The sequence below is a fragment of the Coccinella septempunctata genome, chromosome 7 (assembly GCF_907165205.1).
Source record: "Coccinella septempunctata chromosome 7, icCocSept1.1, whole genome shotgun sequence".
NCBI classification, from domain to species: Eukaryota; Metazoa; Arthropoda; class Insecta; order Coleoptera; family Coccinellidae; genus Coccinella; species Coccinella septempunctata.
The window spans coordinates 3,875,007-3,897,360 of NC_058195.1; the positions used below are offsets into that span (position 1 = coordinate 3,875,007).

Sequence of the window (22,354 nt, forward strand, 5' to 3'; positions counted from 1 at the left end):
ATCTGTCAACTGTCCACACTTTGTTTGGCAAAATATTTTTGGTCTCAATATTTTTATTAAGACCGTTTGCCATAACTGCTCCTTTTGCAGGTTTTTTGCATTAGGAGCTGAAAATAGGATAACTCTCTCATGCATATGCAATAAATTACCAAATCAATGTTGAAATCATAAAATCATGTATTCATTGTTTATGTCTCTGTGACTGAAGTCTCAACAATGGCTGGAACATTTGACAGAATAATGGAAATCCTACAGTGTTAAATACCTGTAGCTGTTTACTTCTAAACGTAAAGTGATATGTAAATATTTGTGTAATGAAGAATAGTTGTAAATATTAGTCCACAATCAAAGCTGTGATATTAACTGGTAATGGCCGATGAAGCAAATGATCAGGAATTAAGGAAAAACCTTCAAATAATCCAATCAATGATAGACGTATCTGCTGAAAGATTAGAAGGTTTACGTACACAATGTGCAACCAGTGTAGAATTAACTCAACAAGAAATAAGAACACTCGAGGTATTTTATAATTATATCTTTCTCTCTCATAATTCTCACTGAAAGAGAAATTTAAGTTCAAACAAGGTGTATTATGTTCTGCAAGTCAAACAAGATGTAAACAATTATTATATTCATTTGTTTATTGATTGTAGAAGAGAACTGATAGGAATAACACTATTGATCAAATACTTCTAAATTGAAAGAGTTTATCTTAGAAATATAATAATTTTTCAGGGAAAGCTGATCAAAATGTTTTCCGAGCAACTGGTAACAAAGTTAAAGTTAAGAAACGGATGCAGTGAACATATACCTTCTTTAACACAATGGTTGCAAGTAGTTGGTTTAGGCAGTAGCTCAATTCAAGGTTTGTGTCAGAAAATATCGTCTGTGGAAGAACTACAAGAAAAATCAGAACATGAACTTAAAACTATTCTAAATGACAAAGGTGCTAAGCCTGACGAGCTCAGCAAACTTTTTCGGGCCCTCCATAACTTGAAAAGATATGTTGGTGAGTACTGAATTTACAAGACGCATTGTTCTGAATTGACGTCTTGAATTTTTAGACCTTCTAAAGAAAGGGGGCAATGACTCATCAGACATGCATCTATATTGGGATTCATGGGACCATAATCACCCCCTGAAAGTTGTGGGTCTCTCTCCTCGTACAGGTCGTTCTAGAGCCGCCAGAGCTAGTGTACCATCAGAGGAGAGTCTCACAACTGGTTTAAACAACAATCATCGTATTGGAGGAACGGGTGCGATGATTCTTATACCTCCTTCACCTTCTGTGTCTAGCATCTGTGACTCTTTGAATGCAAGTCCTAGATGTGGAGGGGCCCCTTTGGGTTCGCCCCCTGTGGCCCCTGATACGTGGGGTAAGGGGGCGAAAAGTGTGCATGGTGGGTGTTCTTTAGGTGATACCAACATCTTCGATACAATGAGGTTGATAAAATCAAAAACTGAAATATCTAATTGGGATTTTCGAAAAATTTCCTCCAGAGTAATCAAAATTTTTTGAAAGAATTCTTCACATTTTCTGTTGGTATCACTGAACTCTGGATTTAACTGGAATGCTCACATTTCTCTATCAATATTTGTTGGTTTGTTTTTCCATATCAAAAGTAACTGTTAAATTTGAGCCAAATTAATCAATATATCAAGTGGTTTTGGTAAGGGAAGGTACAAATAAATTGTGTTTGAATCACCGCCAAGAGACAACCATTCATTATGATCCACTTAGCGTGAAACACTCTGTATTGGGTCGAAATTGTTGTCTTTCCAGGTTGTTTGAGAGTTCAGTGCATGCAAAAATATTTTTTATAATAAGTGTGTCATTTCTGAAAATTCTATTCTTCAATATTCACCTCATTTTTCAAGGTACATGTTTGTATTCGAAACTATCTCATGAATCTTTTTGTGTATATATATCTACCGTAATTTTAGCATGCATTTTCTTATAGATGAAATGTGTGATTATTGATTCATGAATATTTGTAAACTTTCTGATCCCTTGATCTGATGTTATCCGAGGTGTTGAACGATTTGCGAAGAGAAGTGATTTATTGTTCGTTGCTCCAGTGCACCATCGAATTTCTGGATAGGCATTGTGTCGGTCAGACCCAACGGAACACGGAAAAAACCATCTTCTTGAAGAAAAAGGTTATTTCAGAGAGAGAGTGATTAATGAGCCTCTCTTGATTGAACTTGAGAGAACCAAAGGTGTCAAGTCTGACTCTGTTTTTTGTTAGTCAGGAAATTGCTCAATAGGTTAGGTTAGGTTAGGTTAGTCGCTAAGGAAGTGTCCAAAAGGTTAGGTTAACTGCTCAATGCTCTGTAGGTTAGGTTCAGTCACTAAGGAAATGTTAAATAGGTTAGGTTAGCTGCTAAATGCTCAATAGGTTAGGTTAGGTTTAGTCGCGAAAAAATATCCAATAGGTTAGGTTAGGTTCAGTCAAAAGGGAAATGTCCAATGGGTTAGGTTAGGTTCAGTCACGAAGGAAATGTTCAATAGGTTAGGTTAACTGCTAAATGTTCAATAGGTTAGGTTACTTTCATTCACGAAGGAAAAGTTCAATAGGTTAGGTTACCTGCCTGTTCAATAGGTTCGACCTCCTCCAGGCAAAGTCTACAGAGTGTTTCGTTGACAGTGTTACATTCGAAAAGTTGAAAGACATACCACACTCAGTTTTGGAATGATGTCTCACTGGACTCGCATTGCCTATTCAAAAACTCGAGAGGTGAGCTCTGTAAAATAGAGTGGGGGGAGTGATATTCCCCTTCAAAAAAAAATTGATGAAATTTGGCTAGAATGGGGCTAGTCTTTATTACTTCTAGAATTTTTTACTCTCTCAAAATATTATATCGAATGGGAATCATTTCGAAAAGTCTCAGGTCGTGCATACAGGATGGTCCAACGAAAACTTAACACGTCGATTTCCGATTCGAGGGGAATATTTTCCTTTTAAAGCCGGAAAATCGAGATGTCAAGTTTTCGTTGGACCACACTGTTTACAGGGTGAGTCCTCGACTCGTACAAATATTTCAACAGTAGATTCTTGAGGTCAGAAGAATCACTTTTTTCCTTTACCATTTTTTTCGAATCGGCTCGGTTTGAAAGATACAGGCTGTTGAAAAATCATGAAAAAATGTTATATTTAGTTCTATCTCACAAACGTTTTAATCGAATGAAATGAATTTCGGAATGTAGTTTTTCATTTCTTCGATGAATCTTTTTCGAACACAAGATATCACCCACGTCTTCCAGTGTTCTCATTATGACCATTACGTACCATGAAAATACCAAGAATTCAAGAAACCCTACTCTTGAAACTAAGTTGGAAGCCATCTAATGAATATTTATTTTGTGAAATAAAAGTATTCTTCATATTTTCTCATATAATGCATATGCATATAATGAAATTCGAAAAATTGGGTACATTGGCTTAATACAACTCTGTTTGAAAGATCCATGTAGTGTCACAGATTTAGCTAGTTATTCTGAAGGTAATTTTGTTTTTTCAGGGGTGGCACAGCTCATTATGAAAACTTAAAATGGTTATATCTTTTTATCAGGTCCGAATCGGAAAAAATGGTAAAGGAAAAAAGTATTTCTTTTGACCTGAAGAATCTACTGTTGAAATATTTGTAGGAGTCGAAAGACTCACGCTGTTTAATCCATTCGAGATGGAGGTACCTCCTTTTAAAACCTTATTAAATCCACCTGTTCCCAAGTTTACTAGACGAGTAACTGTTAGCTTGTATGAAAGGTCTAGTTTCACTAAAAATATTGTGTGCCCGTCACAGGCTCCAAATTCCCCACCACCCCGCCGCCGAGGAGGAAGCACCTCACCGGGCTGCAGAACACGCCCCTGTTGCCCGACTCGTTTCCCCTGACCAAGAGCAAATCGCACGAATCGCAGCTGGCCGCGTCTAAGGGCGAAGGGAACGACGCCAGTCAGGCAGGGTACGAAAAATCGCCTTCGACAAATAATGCGTGTACGTTACAATTCAATCTCCATCTGTGCCATTTGCAGGGAATCGCCGGCGGCAGCCACTAGGAGGGCCAGGTTGCCCACCGAGCCCGGCCCCGACACGATGGCCGGTTACAACAGCCCGCTGTTGACGAGCCCCATCAAGTCGCCACCGTCCAACAACACAGGGACGGATTCGGACGATAACAGTTACAAATGTGAGTGTCCGGCTTGTGGAAGAGGGGTTGATGTTGTATTTTTGACGCTTTCAAGGGTATTACGAGGATATATTGAAAGATTCTTAGCCTAATATAGAACCAAACGAAATTTCGATGTCAAAATATTTTATTACTCAACATATTCTCCTCTTGATTGGATACATTTATTACAGCGAACCTGCAACGTCTCTAGACCTTTAAAAAAAAATGTTACTTCTTGCTCTGCAAACCAGACCTCCACAGCTTTTATTACCTCCTCGTTGGTAGAAAATTTGCGACCTTTTAAACTTTTTTTCAGTTGAAGAAAGAGATGATAGTCGGATGGAGCCAAATCTGGTCAATAAGGGGGTTGTTCTAGTAATTCAAACCCTAAATCAAGAATTTTTTGCATGGCAACATGAGATTTGTGTGCAGGGGCGTTGTCCTGCAAAAACGAAACACCTTTGGATAGCTTTCCGCGTCTTTTCTCTTTACTTTCTTCCCGTACAGTGGTCAGTAATATCGAATTGTAATCTCCGGTTATTGTTCTACCCTTATCCAAAAAATCAATCATGATTACTCCATGGCAATCCCAAAAAACTGAAGCAAGAACTTTTCCAGCAGATTTTTGGACACGAAACTTCTTTGGTCTTAGAGAACCAGAGTGTCGCCATTCCATCGATTGTTGCCTTGTTTCTGGATCTTAGAAATGTACCCAAGTCTCATCCATAGTAGCAATTCGGTTTAAGGAGTCTACATCGTTTTCAAATCGAGCACAAATCGAAAGCGATGCTTCTACCCTTGCACCCTTTTGGTCAACATTCAAACATTTGGGGATCCATTTTGCAGCAATTTTTCTCATGTTCAAATTGACGTGAACTATATGATGAACGTGTTCGTATGAAATATTCAGTGCTTCAGATATCCGTTTTAGCCCAATTCGACGGTCTGATAAAATCATGTCATGAACTGCATCGATATCTCGGGGACTGACACAGAAACTGGCCTTCCCGATCGGTCATCATCTCCAATGGAAAATTTACCTCTTTTGAAGCTTGCAGTCCAATTTTTCACGGTCGCATACGAAGGACATTGATCACCAAGGGTATTAAGCATAGCTTCGTAAATCTGCTTACCTCTTAACCCTTTTAAATACAGGTACTTGATGATGGCTCGATATTCCAATTTTTCGATTTTCACAATTTCGATGGACATCTTCTTTCTTTTAATTTATTGCGTAACTCTGGTTTAATTTTTTGACCTTAAACTTCACACTGACAGTTCTAATGAGTTATTGTTCGTTGCTATGGTAACGCAATTTTTTTTATGCGTGGAACTGGTCTAGACTAACTAGATATCAATACATCCTCGTACTTAAATATGAGAAGGTTTTGGGTATTTTTAGTCTCTGTCTTGAAGGTGTTTGTGCCGGAGAAATCTAGGTCTAAGATTATATCGCAGCGAATTGATTCAACGTCCCTGGGACGAGCTATATTCATATCCACACCCTGAGGTTACACTGTGACGATGCCGACTCTCTTTGGGCGTATTAAACCACTGTCATCTTGTCGATGACTGGCAGCCAGGCGCTATATGGTGTATAAGTCTCACCCTGTATTGAGCTACCTCATTGTGAGGATGTTGAAACCATCAGGATGATTCTACTTCGAGAAGTAATAACATGGTGAAATTCAATCTCAGACCAAAATTCCTCTGAAGATACCAAGCGCAGTTGTAAATCAAATACCGAAAAGTGACAGTCTCTTTTAAAACTCCTGTATATCAGTACCCAATGTTACTTAATATTACACAATACCTACTATAAAAAGTAGTAAGTATCAAAAGGAAAATTCATTTGCATAATGTCTTTGTACAACCAGACCCAATACAATACAGGGTGTAAATGAATAGTTGCGAGTTTATAAAATATATGTGTTATAGGTTAAAATATATTTCCTGTGAAGCCAATTCTTCGACAGCATCGTCAATTTTTATTTCTCGATTTGTTTTTCTTTCCGCCCAAGGTTTACTCTTAAGTCAATATTTCCTATGGGTAATCATTGCTGCAAATATAATGATCTAACGCATATATCTCAAGCAAACTACAACATCCTGTATGTCTAAAGAAAAGTTATTTGTTTGACACATGTGGGTGTTGCAGTATCTAAGAATTCATTTCGGAATGAACTGATAACAATTCGTCATTTCTCCACAGAGGTCCACTCACAATGGATTCATTCACGTTTTTCGATATCTCTAGTAATGTTCCATAAACGAGTAGAATCTTTCCGTCAGAATTTTCTTGTGAATTACAGTGTGTTTTATTCAACAAAAAAGATTTGCAATGTTCAGTAAGAATATTTAGCTATGCATTCTTCATTCGCAATCTTGTGTTGAATCTCCACTGATTGAATTCGTGGATTAACTAGTGAACATTTGTTAAAACGCTTAAAAATGGACTCATCTCGTATTTAATCGAAGTATGTAAGGTGAGGTGATAAATTTATGAATACATGTCGGCGAAAAGGAAGGTTATGTGGATACAGGATATACCAGTATGCGCATGCGCGTTATTCCAATCGAATATCCTTCTATTGGGAATTTCTCTTCGATGCATGTCTGATGGGGGTATAAATTCACAGTATTCCGCAGAAATAAGTCGTTTTTAAAAGCGACAATCGGTCTCTATCTCAAATTTTATTGATTGGATACCTTCATCAGCCACCAGCCTTCAGGTCCCGAAGTCGCCCCGCACCCCTCCCACGGGCCTGCGGAACATGACCCATCAGATCAACCACCGGTTCGCCAAGACGTTCAAGATGATGTCCACCTGCATGTACTGCCTGAAGCCCATCTACTTCGGGACGGGTCTGAAATGCAAGGAGTGCAAGTTCACCTGTCATCGAGAGTGCGAGGACAAAGTGACGCCATCCTGCGGCCTACCACCGGAACTGTTGGACGAGTTCAAGAAGAAGATATCGATACAGGGTGAGTAGACATCGTAACCTGTGACTTAATCACAGGATGGTACAGATTAGCGAAGCTGGACGATGTAAGAGCAAGAAAAACTTGGATAAAATTGGAATGCCACCAGTGGCGTAGAATTTGGGATGGGTCAACTGTCAATTGTCAGTTTCTTATATCCTCTGGTGAATTTTAAGTTGTAAAGGTAGTCCAGAGCTATGGGGTGTTCATATGAACATTGAAGAAATGCCAAACAATCTCTTTTTTACAGAGCTGATGTTGACTATTGAATTTTAGGTCATCAGTTAGCGTCTTCTCCCGGTGCAGTCAGAGAAGCTAGTAGAGTAGCCAAAAATCTTAAATCGACCCTGTCTCGGAGTCGAAAGAGGTCTCATCCCCAACCCTCCATTAACATAGCGCCATATCCTGTGAGTTGGTTGAATCATCCCTCGATCGAAAAAATTAAAGTTGTATTTTCAGCCTCCCGATTCTAGCTCTAACACTTCCAGCTGTAACAGCTCCACTCCCTCCAGTCCTGCTGTACAGGCCATACATACACCCCACACGATCTCTAAACAACAGTTCCATTTCCCGGGTAAGATGGCGTTTGGTTGTTATTTCAGTTGTTTTTCAAGGGAGATCTTGATATTTTTCAGATATCGTGCACAATCAAGTCAATGACGTTATCCTGGATGCGTACCCGTTGACTGCTTCCTCGCTGCAGAACGAGCTCACGTGTTCGCAGCAATCCAGGGATAGTGTAAGAACGGTTTCTGTATCGGGCAGTACGAGCACGGATTCAGACAGGACTCCTGTGAGGGTGGATTCTCAAGACAGTCAAGTGTCGGACACGGAGACCATCACAGACGGTCATAGATGGCCGCGACAGAATAGCGTAAGTAAAATATTGGATGATGGAAAGGAGTTAATCTTGTCGGACGAACCAATTCGAAAATATTTCAAGAAAAATTGTCTGTGTAGCATATTTAAGATGGCTGAGCTCCAACCCCTAGAATTATGCATATCAAAATAATAGATTTGATTTACCTTTTTCAACACTTCAATGAAAGATTGTTTCGAAATGTTTTTTCACTCTCTATAGAACCAAACAAAATTTCAATGTCAAAATATTTTATTACTCAACATATTCTCCTCTTAATGGGATACATTTATTACAGCGAACCTGTAACGTCTCTAGACCTTTCAAAAAGAATGTTTCTTCTTGCTCTGCAAACCAGACCTCCACGGCTTTTATTACCTCCTCGTTGGAAGAAAATTTACGAACTTTTAAACTTTTTTACAGTTGAGGAAAGGGATGATAGTCGGATGGAGCCAAATCTGGTGAATAAGGGGGGTGTTCTAGTAATTCAAACCCTAAATCATGAATTTTTTGCATGGCAACATGAGATTTGTGTGCAGGGGCGTTATCCTGCAAAAACGAAACACCTTTGGATAGCTTTCCACGTCTTTTCTCTTTACTTTCTTCCCGTAGAGTGGTCAGTAATATCGAATTGTAATCTCCGGTTATTGTTCTACCCTTATCCAAAAAATCAATCATGATTACTCCATGGCAATCCCAAAAAACTGAAGCAAGAACTTTTCCAGCTTATTTTTGGACACGAAACTTCTAAGGTCTTGGAGAACCAGAGTGTCGCCATTCCATCGATTGTTGCTTTGTTTCTGGATCGTAGAAATGTACCCAAGCCTCATCCATAGTAACAATTCGGTTTAAGAAGTCTACATCGTTTTCAAATCGAGCTCAGATCGAACGCGATGCTTCTACCCTTTCACGCTTTTGGTCAGCATTCAAACATTTGGGGATCCATTTTGCAGCAATTTTTCTCACGTCCAAATTGACGTGAACTATAGGATGAACGCGTTCGTATGAAATATTTAGTGCTCCAGATATCCGTTTTAGCCCAATTCGGCGGTCTGATAAAATCATGTCATGAACTGCATCGATATTTTCGGGGACTGACACAGAAACTGGCCTTCCCGATCGGTCATCATCTTCAATGGAAAATTTACATCTTTTGAAGCTTGCAGTCCAATTTTTCACGGTCGCATACGAAGGACATTGATCACCAAGGGTATTAAGCATATCTTCGTAAATCTGCTCAGCTCTTGACCCTTTTAAACACAGGTACTTGATGATGGCTCTATACTCCAATTTTTCGATTTTCACAATTTCGGTGGACATCTTCTTTCTTTTAATTCATTGCGTAACTCTGATTTACTTTTTCGACCTCAAACTTCACACTGACACTTCTAATGAGTTTTTGTCCGTTGCTATGGTAACGCAATATTTTTTTCAAGCATGGAACTGGTCTAGGCTAACTAGATATCAATACAACCTCGTATATCTTGTTGCAGCTATCGATGAGAGAATGGGACATCCCCCACGACGAACTGACCTTCGACAAGCTCATCGGTATCGGCAGATTCGGCAAGGTATACAGGGGTTACTGGCACGGCGACGTGGCCATCAAGGTCTTGAAATATCTGAAGGACGAGAAGACTTTAGAACATTTCAAAATGGAAGTGGCCACGTTCAGGAAGACGCGACACGAGAATCTGATACTTTTCATGGGCGCCTGTATGAATCCGGACCATCTGGCCATAGTGACGAGTTTGAGTAAAGGGGACACCCTGTATACACACATCCATCTGCGAAAGGACAAGTTCAACATGAACAGGACTACCATAATCGCTCAGCAGATATCACAGGTAGAATTCGTTAGTTACGGATGATTGGACATGAAGTGAAAACTGTTTTTTTTTTTTAGGGTATGGGGTATTTACATGCCAAAGGTATAGTCCACAAGGATCTGAAGAGCAAGAATATATTCTTGGAGAATGGGAAGGTTGTCATCACCGATTTCGGCTTGTTTAGCGTGACGAAATTGTGTCATGAGAACCGGTGAGTTGATGGACTTATTGTTTTGTGTACAAATAAAAAATAATATATTGTTTTTCTTGTGTAACACTTGATTGACCTTTATTCCAGAAAGCCCGACAGTCTTGGTATACCTCCAGGTTGGTTATGTTACTTGGCCCCCGAAATAGTCAGGAGCTTGCATGCCCATCAGTCCCACGATGAAGAGTTGCCCTTCAGCAAGGCGTCTGATGTATATGCATTCGGGTATGTAACTTTTTGCCACCCTGATATCGGGTTTCACGAAACTTTGAAGTAGAAGTCATCAAAATATGTCATTTCATCTAAAATTGTCCATATAAAGTGTTCAAGATGGCTGAGCTACAACCCCTAGAATTCCAACAACATTTTATTAAATTTCGAGTACGGGACTGTGGAAGGTGACTCTAGCATCGGAAAAACGAAAAAAAAAACAAACATACGGCTATGAGTGGTTCTGTACAGGGTGGGCAAATTTCGTTGTCTACTGAGGGTATCTCGAGAACTATAGCAGCTAGAAGAAAATGGATGACACATTCTCTAGCTCTTTTTTCATGACTAATCCAAATCTAAAAATAGAATCGGCCTATCATTTTTAGATTTCGAGTTATAAACAAAAATTGTGATTTTGACAATTCCGAAAAGTTCTCATAACTTTTTTGTCTTTGAAGTTACAGATCTGAAGATTGAACCTTCTTAGGCACTTTCACACGTAGAATCTACTGACAAAAGATTTTTTCTCGATTCAAAAATAACAAATTCAATAAAGTTTGCATTTAAAAAAATTAAAGTTCACCTAATGATTCGAAATGAAAAAATATTTTGAGGTTGTCAGTGGATTCTACGTAAAAAAGTGCCTGTAGAAGGTTTAAGTGTCAGATTTATAACTTTAGAGATAAAAGAGTTATAAGAACTTTGCGAAACATGTCAAACTCAAAAACGAAGATGCCCACCCTCTACATCCGAGTCTATCTGATTAGTTGTATCAGGTAACTCGAAAAAAATTGTTGAATCGCTCGATTTGGGGTGAAAACGGTGTAGAAAATTGAGACAGTCTATTGTGAGTGCTTAGGTTGACCAAGTGCTGTTATTGTAATCCTATTTCACCCAATTTTTAACATTGTTGGAGGGTTTGAACAAGCAGAAGATTGTGATGACCATTGCGAAAAAAAATTTTGAATAATTTAGACGAATTTTATTGGTGAGATTTTGAAGTATTATTCTATTTTTTACACTTGGTCCTCAGTATTTTTCTCTCAGTTAGTATCTTTAAAGTTACTAAATGAGAAAAATTCGGCTGAGTTTCCATTTTCATTCCCACGTAAAAATTGAATTGGTCAACTATATGGTTGAGTCAGTCATCACAAGATAAATTTTTTCGAATTTTTTTGCGATAATTCAGATAACAAATGATCTAGGGTCGTATTAAAATCTATTTCAGTAATCATTTTCAATTTTTTTCAACTTTGTCTTTTCGAAAGTCTTGTTTAGGTGATTTTTGGTAAAACGCTTTATTTTGACCAGTTCTACCTTCTTTTAAAAAAAGCCTCACCTTCAAATACACCCTGTATATTGAGATATTTGTTGAAAGCTTCAGTGTCGAATACATTTTCTCAATTTTCTCTAGAACGGTTTGGTATGAGCTGCTATGCGGTGAGTGGCCTTTCAAAGGTCAACCGCCAGAGGCAATAATTTGGCAAGTGGGAAAAGGCATGAAGCAGCCTTTAGCAAATCTTCAAGCTTCGAGGGACGTCAAGGTAAGATTGGTTATCTCTTCACGTCGGGTATATCGAGATCCTTCTTGTACAATTTTTGCAATAATAACGCACATAACGCTGCAATCTCTGAAGAGATAATTGTTCCAGGACATCCTGATGCTGTGCTGGTCGTTCAGGCCTGGCGACAGGCCCGACTTCAGCTGTAGACTCTTGAACATCTTGGAAAAGTTGCCCAAGAAGAGGTTGGCCAGAAGTCCTTCGCATCCCATCCATCTATCAAGGTCAGCCGAATCCGTATTTTAAAACGTCTTCAGGGGTTCTCGGTGCATCGTCGTTGAAATTTTCACACCTGTAACTATAGCATCTATCGCTTCTACATATCTTTGAAAATTCGACGGGTGAAATGTCATTCTTCTGTCGGAATTTCATTTCGCCCATCGAAGACTGGAGTTTTTGAAATGTGCATTTCATCGTGATGCACCGAAGAATTTTTTGGGTAAGATCAGGTATGGTTGTAAAGAAAGTACCGGTGAAATTGTACTGAAACTTAATTTTGCTGCCTTCCAGTGAATGTTACTAAAAGATAATTGTTCCTTCATAAGGTTTTGTGAATTTTTATGTTATCGAACATAAGAATCGACGCATCACTTGACATTCCAAAAAAAAAGATTTTAGAGTGCAATATTAACTAATTGAATTCATGCCTTACAAATCGTTTTGTTTGTAGGAAGTATATAATCCCTATTCGGAAACTCTATACTTTTAAAGCGCTGTGTATAAAAATTCATGTGATATAAATGTAAAAATTTTTATTCACCATTTATTCCCCAGTATGTCGAACCTAACACATCACATTGAAAAGTTTGCGGAGGATCGTCTTGCCCTACTTAATTCACGAGGCATCTGTATTATTCATATTTTTTAAAATTTTAGTAAAGAATATCGTGACAGTAAAAAGTTTTTATGGACAATTGGTTGATAATCTATCAATTCCTCGTGAACTGGCAGGGTAAGACGGTGCTCTTGATGAGGTATAAATTTTTCAACGTTTTTACGGTTTTATTTTCTTGTGTTATTAATTTTATTATCCCTTCAATCAGCATTGAAACGATTTTTAGAATTGTTAAAAGTATTATTGAGGAGACAACAGTTATGCAGTAGACGCTGATGCCAAGTCAATAGTTGTATGGTAATCGAAGAAAATATATTTTTATATTGAAAAATGAATACCTCATTTTCATGTTTCTCTTTCAACCTGTTTGAAATTCAGATATTGTTTTCTATCGATTGACATCGACATCGTTTTATTCATCTTGTGTAATTATTTATCTCTTCTGTTAGGCTCCGATCATTTGAAATGGTAATTTCGAAATGTAAATATTTTAAAAATTGTACATAGGAAACTTCTCTTGTGACTGAAGTTCAACTGAAATTTCAGATTATGTAAGTATGTTTGAAGAAAAGCATTCCCAACACTTTTGTCGCTCTAGTCAATTTGAAAAAGTTTGAAATTCACACATCCTTCGGTCTGTTGCGGGGATGTCTGAGTTTTGGCCCGATTTATTCTGATCTACAGTCAATGTATGTCATAAGGACTAGGGTAAATAAAATATTTAATTCTGGAATGAGTTTTTATGAAATAGAATAGGGAATTGGTGAATTGGAAGGGAACATTTTTTTGTCATCTCTGTAATTTTTTCTTTGGAGATGCATGAAGAATCAAATCATAGAGAATAATTTTTGTATTTGTCAAAATAGCGACACTTTGAATTTTTGTACGTCCAAATTTTTGTAAATCTACTGAAAAATGGCCGAAGAGAGTGATCTCCCCAAGCAAACAGACATTTATGACGAAGAATTTCATAACAATTTGAAGCTAGCAAAAGCAATGATGGCAAAAATTCCAACCGAAGCAGGTGAGTAGGGTATATTAAATCTGAAACGGGTAAAAACCTTCGGTTCTTCATTTTCACGAATAAACTTCAGCAATGAGTGCGGAAAAAAGTATTATAAGGTTCACAGGTTACAATAAAGATTGTAAATCAAGGAATAAACGAGTGAGTCTAGGAATGAATTTTTTTTGAGTGGGATTCACGAAACTTGGGATAACTATTTTTCAACCATTACGTAATATAATGAAGGAGACATAAAAGTGAAAATGAAAAATGGCCGAGATTTTTCCTGGATATTTACAGCAACAAAATGAGGGTACGAAAAAAGTATGTATTTTGAATCTTGCAGAAAAAAATATATGTAAGAAATGGATCATGAAGCTGATGCAGCTGAAATCCAAGGAACCTGCGGTCAAGAGAAATAGGAATTATTTCTTCCGTTACTTATTGAGCGTTATGAATAAAGGTACTTGGGGCGTTACAGGCACAGCAGAACACTACGGCTTTCCACAGTATGACGCTAAGGTAAAAAAAATCTCTTTTACACTCGAAGGAGAATACAAAAATGACTTTAGATCCATTTCCAAAGATTTTAAAGTTAATCTTTGCCCATTTCTGTTCGGCAACACTGTGCTCGCACATCGAACTAATGGTAACAATTCTTGTGAATAATTTTTTTGGTGAGTTTTTGAACTTTTTTCTATTTTTTATTCGCAATTGATTCTTTTTCTGACAGGAGTAATAAACTTATCGAAATGGACCATTTTATATCGCTGAACTTCAATAACTGGAAATATTGGAGGAGTTTCATCTCATTATCGATAAAAATTCATTTCAGTTCGGCGAAGAAAGTGAAGCAACAGCCAAACAATTCCTTTGTAGATGGTCAGGGGACCGAAAAACGTACGTGGCGACTAAACCGATACCAGGAAAGGGGGCGCTTGTATATATGGCTGTCTCAAAAGAACCAAAATTGGGTTGGGATAATCCACAAGATCGGTCAGTGTGACGTTGGATGTTAAAAAGGTCTATAACTGCCGTTAAGTTGGGCATATAACTATGCCTTATTGTAAATATATCCTAAATGATCTGTGTGATTCAACAAAGAAAATATACTGCTCAAAAAATAAAATCGATATTTGAAAGAAAACTTCCTTTTGCGCTTGGTGTATTCATCGATTGTTGATTAAATGTCGCCAGTTGAACATGCGTTTAGAAGCCTTCCAACTTGAACGAATAGTATGTTGGTAAAACGAAGTTTTCTTCGAATTGAAGGTTTATTATTCTGATTACTTTTCATAGATCTTTTCTCCTTCATTATGTCATTGTACCTATTTAAAAAAGGCGAGTAGAGGATTTAAACCAGCAAACTTAGAATAGTAAGGAGATTTTGCACAAGAATTCGAATCGGTAGTTTAAAATTAGTTTCAATTCAAGTGGATCGATGTTTTATTGCAAACTGAAAAAAATTCAGAAGCATAAAGCTTGGAAAAGCAATTATCGAGTCACTCAATCGCTGGAGATCCTAAAATTCCAGACATCCAGGTAAAATGATAACACTCATTCCTAAAAATGAGAGCACAGAAGTAGGGAGAAAATGTTCGAAAAAAAAACTAAAAGATAGTGTTTTTCTTTTATATTTTGTACAAATTATGAACAAACAAACGGATTCAACATATCCTTTACACGTTTATCTCTGATGAATTGTCCATCGCATTCATAAAGCTCATTCAGTTTTGAATAAGTGTCCACATACGGTTCCATCCCCTAACCTACATTAGGTTCAATTACTCTTAGCCGCCGGCCTGTACGTTCCTATGATGACACAATGGTCCTTCTCGTACGGTTCTAACGTGAGTTGTTCCTTGGGTTTCAAATTGTCCGCAGTCAATTTCTTCACCTCGGAGGCGAATATCGCTTCGGGTTGAGCTGTGGAATCGATGCAACTGGCCTTTATGGAAATTATGAAATGTCCTCCTATCTTTAGGTAATTCTGGGCGTTCAAAGCTACGATTCTAGATTGATCGGGCTGAGCTACGTCGGCAAATATTGTGTCTACTATTCCAACCAACATCCTGTATTTGTGTGGATGCCTGGCATCTTCTATTATCGGAATGATGTTGGTCCTTTTTTTGGCTACGTTGAGCAGATCTCTTCCAGAACGATGTGAGAATTCAACGGCATAGACCAATCCTGAAATAAATTTAGTTATATGATTTGTTCAGTCGGACTTATTAGCTAGTGAGAATAAAGCATCAAGAATTACACATGTTACTAACCTTCTGGTCCAACTATATCTGATACATGAGAAACTGTAGTCCCTGAGGAGGCACCTAAATATAATACCCTACTTCCTGGTTGAATATAAATTTCATCGACTCCTCCTAAAATGGCTGCGGCTAATTTGCTTCTAAAAGGATTCCATACCCTGTATTCAATTTTTTTACCCTCATTCTTGAAGAGAAAAAATTAAGTTACATTATGTCTCCATATTTACTTGCATGTAAGACTGCTTACCTCGATGGTTATCCTCTTTTCTCCATAAACTTCTGAACCAGGTACCAAGTTCAAGGTGAGAAGACCATCTTCTTTGCCTCTTGCTATGAATATACCTTCATGCCTATGTGGCTCAACGCTGACAGCGTTTCCCCCTTTGAAACCGCCTCCACCTCCTCTTCCACCACGTCCTCCACCTCTACTGCCTCCTCTGCCCCCACCACCTCCTCTACCAAAACTAGGTCTTCCACCTCCGCCTCCACCTCCTCTACCAAAACTAGGTCTGCCACCTCCCCCACGACCACCACCTCCACCACGACCTCCTCCTCTACCAAAGCCTCCACTTCTTCTTTCATCGCCACCGCCACCTCTTCCTCCACCCCCGCGTCCAAAACCTCCACCTCCACCTCTGCCTCCTCCTCCTCCTCTACCAAAACCTCCACTTCTTCTCTCTCCACCGTCTGATGAAAATCCTGAAATTTAATGAACATTAAAAAAACGAATGAACAAAATATACAGATCTTTTCGGCATTTGAAGTAATTCCATAACATTTCACACAAAAAAACTGAAAATGCTGAAACATAAACAGTGCTGAAACTTCCAACTATAAATGGAATACCATACAAATATTTATGAATACAATTCCTTAATTTACAGGATTTGTTTAAATTGATTAATACTATAAATATTTTATAAGATATTTACTTCATATCCAATAAAATCACCAATATCTGGAGACAATTCATGTCTACAAAACTCTTAAAAACTAGGATCAAGCCATGGTATTCTCTGGAGGAATATTTCAACTTAGAAGAGCGAAATTGATTGAATTAGTAACATAATAATTCTTACCTGGTTTGCCCATTTTTGCCTTATATATTTTAGTATTCGAAACTTTGTTAGTAAACACACAACACAAACTCTGGAGAAAAACACGCGTTTGAAAGAATCACGTTGAAATCCGGCAAAGATTGAGGTTATGTCATAGAATATTAAAATGTCAATATTTTTACTTCTTCTCGATTTGGGTGGACATGAATAAAATTTCACTCGGAGAATTCATTTTCACATTTTCAGAAATTCTTGATCTGTACCAGAAAAACCAATAATATTTTATATTATGGAATGAGAAGCGAGGACTTGAGGGATATCTCTCTGATGTAAAATTTTGAAACTAAGAAATAAGAAAAATATTCTGTGATGTGGTCAAAGATTCCCCTTTTGTTTGATTAGATTTTTTTCTTCTCTTTCTCTTTTTGCCGTGATTATTTGCTAACTTTAATGCTATTTTTCTTTCAAAAATCGTAATGAGACGTAAAATTTACACAAGTAAATGTCTGGTGTGGTTCACAATCACAACTCTCCATGAAATACTTCCATATTGGGTGTATCATTTCTCTTTTATGAGAGTATTTCACTTGTATGGTCAGTTTCAAAAACCCCTTTAGCAGAGACAACCTGTCTCTGCCCTTTAGCCTCCATCACTAGCTTTCAAGCCATTCAGCTTTGTCGCTAATATAAAATAAAAATAGGAAGTTTGCTAGTGGAGGGTAGGTAGATTTTAGGGCTTCCTACAATCTTAGGCCACAACTCCCAAAACTGCTTACTTTGGGTAACAACACAACTTTGGCTAATGGATCTTTGAATGTAATAATTTGAACCTACTAAAGTTTCTGGCTAACTATGCTTGAACAAAGTCTCCAATACAGACTATATCGAATTTTATTTAGTTGTGTTTAGTAACATTCCGAAGTCTATCAGATGCTTTTTATATTATTGTGGGAGCAAGTAAAAGTCTACAAAGAAAGAGGACATAAAATATAGCTCTTCAAAATTTTTAGGTACTGCTCAGCCATTTTGTTTGAACAATCATACAGATAACAAGAGTATGATAAAATAACAAATGTTTTTTGTTTTAAAGATTGCAGATAAGATTATAAAATTCATTTAGTGCTTCTAGTAGGAGTAATAAGCATCGAAATAAAAATACATATTTGTTTTTAAGGAGTTTTATTAGATGGTACATTTGCTTAAAGACTATGCTATAGAACCGGCATTTGAAGCAATTTTTGGCCACAAATCTGCACACTCCTTAGCAACTGGTCCTGTTATCGCAGAGCCTTTCATTTCTCCTTTGTTGTTGACGATCACACCAGCATTGTCCTCAAAATATATAAAAACACCATCCTTCCTGCGGAAAGGTTTACGTTGCCTTATGACTACTGCTGGCATGACTTTCTTTCTCAACTCTGGTTTACCCTTCTTAACTGTTGCTACCAGCATATCACCACAACCAGCAGCTGGGAGACGGTTGAGTCTACCGCCAATACCTTGAACTGCAATGACATACAAGTTTTTGGCTCCTAAAAAAAGATTAATTTAGATTTTCAATAACGAGTATTTAGAATCATTCAGATTCATAAAGAAAGCAATATCCACAAAAAGAACATGTCATAATCATAATTCCACAAGGCATTTTGAGGTTAAACCTTGTGATAATCTCCCAGACACATTTTTTCGTGAAATGAAATAATAAATTACCTGTGTTATCTGCGCAATTAATCACAGCTCCTACGGGCAAAGCCAAGGAAATTCTGAACTTGGCTCCTCCGGAACCACCACGTCCTGAAATCAAACCATGTGTTAAGTTTTAAGAAATAAGAACAGAAATATCTGCCATCGATGAGATTAATTAAAAACTATTATCTCTACATAAGTCTTAAAGAAAATATAGAATAAACTCACCTCTTTTAGACATTTTTACGTGAAATAGTGAACCACCACTGTTCAAACTAAAAACACGTGGGAAAAAGACGAACTTTATCCGCAACGGGACAGTTGACGTTTGGGATCACAGAGTGAAAACCTCCGCCAACATAGAGAAGTGATACGTTCCGCAAACTAAACCTTGTAGTTCATATGCTATCTGTCTGTGGTCTATGGTACTGTTGCCAAAGATCTTTGCTGTTACTGTAGGGCACTGTGATTTGTGTTCTGTGCTGTAGGGTTGGTAGACATAAATAAATAAAGGTAGATTAGTGAGAATGTGAGAAATTAAAAAAATACCCGAAGAAATCAAGGAATATTCGATATGATTTGAATTGACGATTATCGATCTTCAAAAGCTGAATGATTCCAGAGAAGACTTGAAGTATTCTTATCGTTCACACAAGTTGTACAATGTTGCAGGAATGTATGTTTCAGCTAGTGCATTCATAAGCCACCATCTGCTAATGGATTAATAACAATGGAAAAATATCCTCTGAGAAAGACCAGTTCTGGCTCCACAGCATCACCAACTTCTCCAACATACCAATCAATGAACAAGAAATACTCAAATGGAGCAAGTAGAGCAACATACACCCCCACAGAAGAGATGGTGGAAATTTCAACTTCAACCCATGGCTACAAGCGTAATCCATCTCTTGATGAAGAGGACGATGAAGCAATGCAATACACAATTTCATTTGGAGGCATACAAGATACATCGGAGATCCCTGGAATTGGTCAATATGATGATTTCCACACTATTGATTGGCAAAGGGACATTGCAAGAGATCGTATGAGGCACAGACATTTAGTTAAGAAGAAGCAGGATTCTATTTGGAATTTGGTCGAAGGAGCCCATGATGCATGGTCTGGTTGGCTCTGTGTCCTGCTGGTTGGTTTATGTACGGGCATAGTAGCAGGTGTTATAGATATTGGTGCTAGTTGGATGACTGACCTCAAGTTTGGTATTTGTCCTCAAGCATTTTGGCTCAACCAGGAACAATGCTGTTGGTCATCTAATGAAACAGGTTTTGATAATGGAAACTGTTCCCATTGGTATACATGGGCAGAAGTTCTAGGACAGAAGAATGAGGGATTTGGAGCTTATACAATTTCATATTTATTCTACATTATGTGGGCCCTTCTCTTTGCAGCTTTATCTTCATCTCTTGTTAGAATGTTTGCCCCATACGCCTGTGGCTCTGGTATACCTGAAATTAAGACGATACTCAGTGGTTTTATCATCAGAGGATACCTTGGAAAATGGACCCTCATCATTAAAAGTGTTGGTTTAATTCTTTCTGTATCCTCTGGTCTCAGTTTGGGGAAAGAAGGTCCCATGGTTCATATAGCATGTTGTATAGGTAATATTTTATCATATTTATTCCCGAAGTATGGCCGAAATGAAGCTAAGAAAAGGGAAATTTTATCTGCGGCAGCTGCAGCGGGTGTGTCTGTTGCTTTCGGTGCACCTATTGGTGGCGTCCTATTCAGTTTAGAAGAAGTAAGTTATTATTTTCCATTGAAAACCTTGTGGAGATCCTTTTTTTGTGCTCTAATTGCCGCGTTTATATTGCGTTCAATCAATCCGTTCGGTAATGAGCATTCAGTATTATTTTATGTCGAATATAATAAACCTTGGATTTTTTCCGAATTGATACCCTTTATTGGTTTGGGTATAGTGGGGGGTGTAATAGCCACCCTGTTCATAAAGGCCAATTTGCATTGGTGCCAGTACAGAAAACGTTCCAGACTCGGTAAATATCCGGTTACAGAGGTACTTGCCGTAACGGTTATTACTGCCATTGTAGCTTACCCTAATAGGTATACGAGGATGAGTACTTCTCAACTGATCTATTTATTATTTAGTCAATGTGGTATTTCGAATGTGGATTACTTGTGTGATTATAATCGTAATTTTACCGATGTGAATTCTATTGAAATTGCTGAAGCAGGTGCTGGAGTACATAAGGCAATATATTTACTTGTAATGGCGTTAGTTTTGAAACTGATTATGACAGTTTTCACGTTTGGCATTAAAGTACCTTGCGGACTGTTCATTCCTAGTCTTTGTTTGGGGGCTATTGTCGGGAGAATATGGGGTATCGCAATGGAACAACTAGCATTTTACTACCCCAAGAATTGGATGTTTACGGGTGAATGTTCCACTGGTGACGATTGCATCACACCTGGGCTCTACGCCATGGTGGGTGCAGCCGCAGTTTTAGGTGGAGTTACCAGAATGACGATATCTTTAGTCGTCATAATGTTTGAACTCACTGGTGGAGTGAGGTATATTGTTCCTTTGATGGCAGCTGCGATGGCGAGTAAATGGGTGGGGGACGCTTTGGGAAAACAAGGTATTTACGACGCCCACATAGCCTTAAACGGCTACCCCTTCTTAGATTCCAAAGACGAGTTTCAACACACTTCTTTGGCTGCAGACGTTATGCAACCTAAAAGGAACGAACTGTTGAGCGTTATAACTCAAGATTCGATGACTGTGGACGACATTGAGAATCTCCTGAAAGAAACTGAGCATAACGGTTACCCAGTCGTGGTTTCCAGGGAAAATCAGTATTTAGTCGGGTTCGTTTTACGTAGGGATCTCAATTTGTCCATAGCCAACGCCAGGAGAATGATTGAAGGTATTAACGGGAAATCTACGGTTTTGTTCACTAACGGAAACTCTTCCCAAAATTTGGGATCCTCCCCGTTGAAACTTAAAAAGATATTAGATATGGCACCCATTACAATCACGGATCAGACGCCCATGGAGACCGTTGTGGATATGTTTAGGAAATTGGGGCTCAGGCAAACTCTAGTCACTCATAACGGACGTTTGTTAGGTGTTATCACTAAGAAAGATGTTCTGCGACATATAAGGCAGATGGATAACGAAGATCCTAGCTCTGTTTTATTCAATTGATCACTTTAGAAGTCTGAAATCTAGTTTTTAGATATTTATTTGTATTGTTTTGTTGGATATATTGCTTATAAAGAATAAATATTTTATTATAAGCTTATCAGAGTGTTTGAAAGTTATCAATAAACCTTGTAAGTTTAATGAAAGTGAGTCTCGTTTAGGCATCTTCTCATATGTACAACATTGACGTTTTCAAAATAAGGAGTTATCAATGAAAGAATGCTTTTATCAATGTTTTATTTTGCATGACAAACGTTACACATATCGATATAAAATTATTGTACAAATGAAAAACTTATGTTCATATGAAAATCGGTGAAATCACAATACCGGTAATAATATTGCCATAATAATATATTCATGTATCCAAGAATATTTGAGTCTACCTGCATGTGCATTCAAAACTCAAAAAAGCATATTGTACGACTGCTGAATAAATTTGCACTAAACGAATAACAAAAGCCTTTATGTCCTAGGTAATACGATGCTGATGAAAATTTTCCAAA

The 22,354-nt window shown here is 37.9% G+C and overlaps 5 protein-coding genes across 7 annotated transcripts; 3 read left to right on the plus strand and 2 right to left on the minus strand.

Annotated features, from left to right (window-relative positions):
- The first annotated feature begins 158 nt into the window (after window positions 1-158).
- On the plus strand, window positions 159-13,389 carry LOC123318090 (kinase suppressor of Ras 2). 3 transcript variants are annotated; one of them, XM_044904790.1, is made up of 14 exons: window positions 159-519; window positions 736-1,009; window positions 1,065-1,400; window positions 3,805-3,964; window positions 4,035-4,189; window positions 6,890-7,156; window positions 7,430-7,560; window positions 7,613-7,727; window positions 7,789-8,027; window positions 9,506-9,859; window positions 9,919-10,052; window positions 10,140-10,274; window positions 11,674-11,803; window positions 11,912-13,389. In XM_044904790.1, exons 1-14 carry the CDS (start codon window positions 370-372, stop codon window positions 12,065-12,067), a joined length of 2,736 nt encoding a protein of 911 aa, XP_044760725.1. In that variant the 5' UTR covers window positions 159-369; the 3' UTR covers window positions 12,068-13,389. The 3 variants fall into 3 exon arrangements, with proteins under 3 accessions (XP_044760725.1, XP_044760726.1, XP_044760727.1); XM_044904791.1 differs by having other exon boundaries at window positions 1,065-1,376; XM_044904792.1 differs by lacking the exon at window positions 1,065-1,400.
- A 117-nt stretch (window positions 13,390-13,506) lies between these two features.
- Window positions 13,507-14,788, plus strand: LOC123317400. The gene is made up of 3 exons (XM_044903914.1): window positions 13,507-13,680; window positions 14,006-14,181; window positions 14,495-14,788. The coding sequence occupies exons 1-3, from the start codon at window positions 13,572-13,574 to the stop codon at window positions 14,663-14,665; spliced, it is 456 nt and encodes a 151-aa protein (XP_044759849.1). The 5' UTR covers window positions 13,507-13,571; the 3' UTR covers window positions 14,666-14,788.
- Window positions 14,789-15,277: 489 nt separating this feature from the next.
- On the minus strand, window positions 15,278-17,140 carry LOC123316672 (rRNA 2'-O-methyltransferase fibrillarin-like). Its single transcript, XM_044902863.1, has 4 exons — window positions 17,006-17,140; window positions 16,174-16,625; window positions 15,936-16,110; window positions 15,278-15,849 (listed from the first exon to the last, which is right to left on the minus strand). The coding sequence occupies exons 1-4, from the start codon at window positions 17,016-17,018 to the stop codon at window positions 15,440-15,442; spliced, it is 1,050 nt and encodes a 349-aa protein (XP_044758798.1). The 5' UTR covers window positions 17,019-17,140; the 3' UTR covers window positions 15,278-15,439.
- Window positions 17,141-18,146: 1,006 nt separating this feature from the next.
- LOC123317585 (60S ribosomal protein L23-like) lies at window positions 18,147-19,049 on the minus strand. The gene is made up of 3 exons (XM_044904174.1): window positions 18,899-19,049; window positions 18,695-18,778; window positions 18,147-18,516 (listed from the first exon to the last, which is right to left on the minus strand). The coding sequence occupies exons 1-3, from the start codon at window positions 18,909-18,911 to the stop codon at window positions 18,191-18,193; spliced, it is 423 nt and encodes a 140-aa protein (XP_044760109.1). The 5' UTR covers window positions 18,912-19,049; the 3' UTR covers window positions 18,147-18,190.
- A 95-nt stretch (window positions 19,050-19,144) lies between these two features.
- On the plus strand, window positions 19,145-21,948 carry LOC123317578 (H(+)/Cl(-) exchange transporter 5-like). Its single transcript, XM_044904168.1, has 2 exons — window positions 19,145-19,304; window positions 19,358-21,948. Exon 2 carries the CDS (start codon window positions 19,401-19,403, stop codon window positions 21,849-21,851), a length of 2,451 nt encoding a protein of 816 aa, XP_044760103.1. The 5' UTR covers window positions 19,145-19,304; window positions 19,358-19,400; the 3' UTR covers window positions 21,852-21,948.
- Window positions 21,949-22,354: the final 406 nt, after the last annotated feature.

Excerpts from the sequence above, each read along its gene's own strand:
- LOC123318090 (XM_044904790.1), top strand. The coding sequence starts at position 370 with ATGGCCGATGAAGCAAATGATCAGGAATTAAGGAAAAACCTTCAAATA. Across the intron at positions 7,561-7,612 it reads TTAACATAGCGCCATATCCT|CCTCCCGATTCTAGCTCTAA; the intron begins GTGAGTTGGTTG and ends TTGTATTTTCAG. Across the intron at positions 10,275-11,673 it reads TCTGATGTATATGCATTCGG|AACGGTTTGGTATGAGCTGC; the intron begins GTATGTAACTTT and ends AATTTTCTCTAG.
- LOC123317400 (XM_044903914.1), top strand. The coding sequence starts at position 13,572 with ATGGCCGAAGAGAGTGATCTCCCCAAGCAAACAGACATTTATGACGAA. Across the intron at positions 13,681-14,005 it reads AAAAATTCCAACCGAAGCAG|AAAAAAATATATGTAAGAAA; the intron begins GTGAGTAGGGTA and ends TGAATCTTGCAG. Across the intron at positions 14,182-14,494 it reads TTCCACAGTATGACGCTAAG|TTCGGCGAAGAAAGTGAAGC; the intron begins GTAAAAAAAATC and ends AATTCATTTCAG.
- LOC123316672 (XM_044902863.1), bottom strand. Across the intron at positions 16,111-16,173 it reads AAAAGAGGATAACCATCGAG|AATGAGGGTAAAAAAATTGA; the intron begins GTAAGCAGTCTT and ends TTTCTCTTCAAG. Across the intron at positions 15,850-15,935 it reads AGATATAGTTGGACCAGAAG|GATTGGTCTATGCCGTTGAA; the intron begins GTTAGTAACATG and ends AATTTATTTCAG.
- LOC123317585 (XM_044904174.1), bottom strand. Across the intron at positions 18,517-18,694 it reads TAATTGCGCAGATAACACAG|GAGCCAAAAACTTGTATGTC; the intron begins GTAATTTATTAT and ends ATCTTTTTTTAG.
- LOC123317578 (XM_044904168.1), top strand. The coding sequence starts at position 19,401 with ATGGAAAAATATCCTCTGAGAAAGACCAGTTCTGGCTCCACAGCATCA.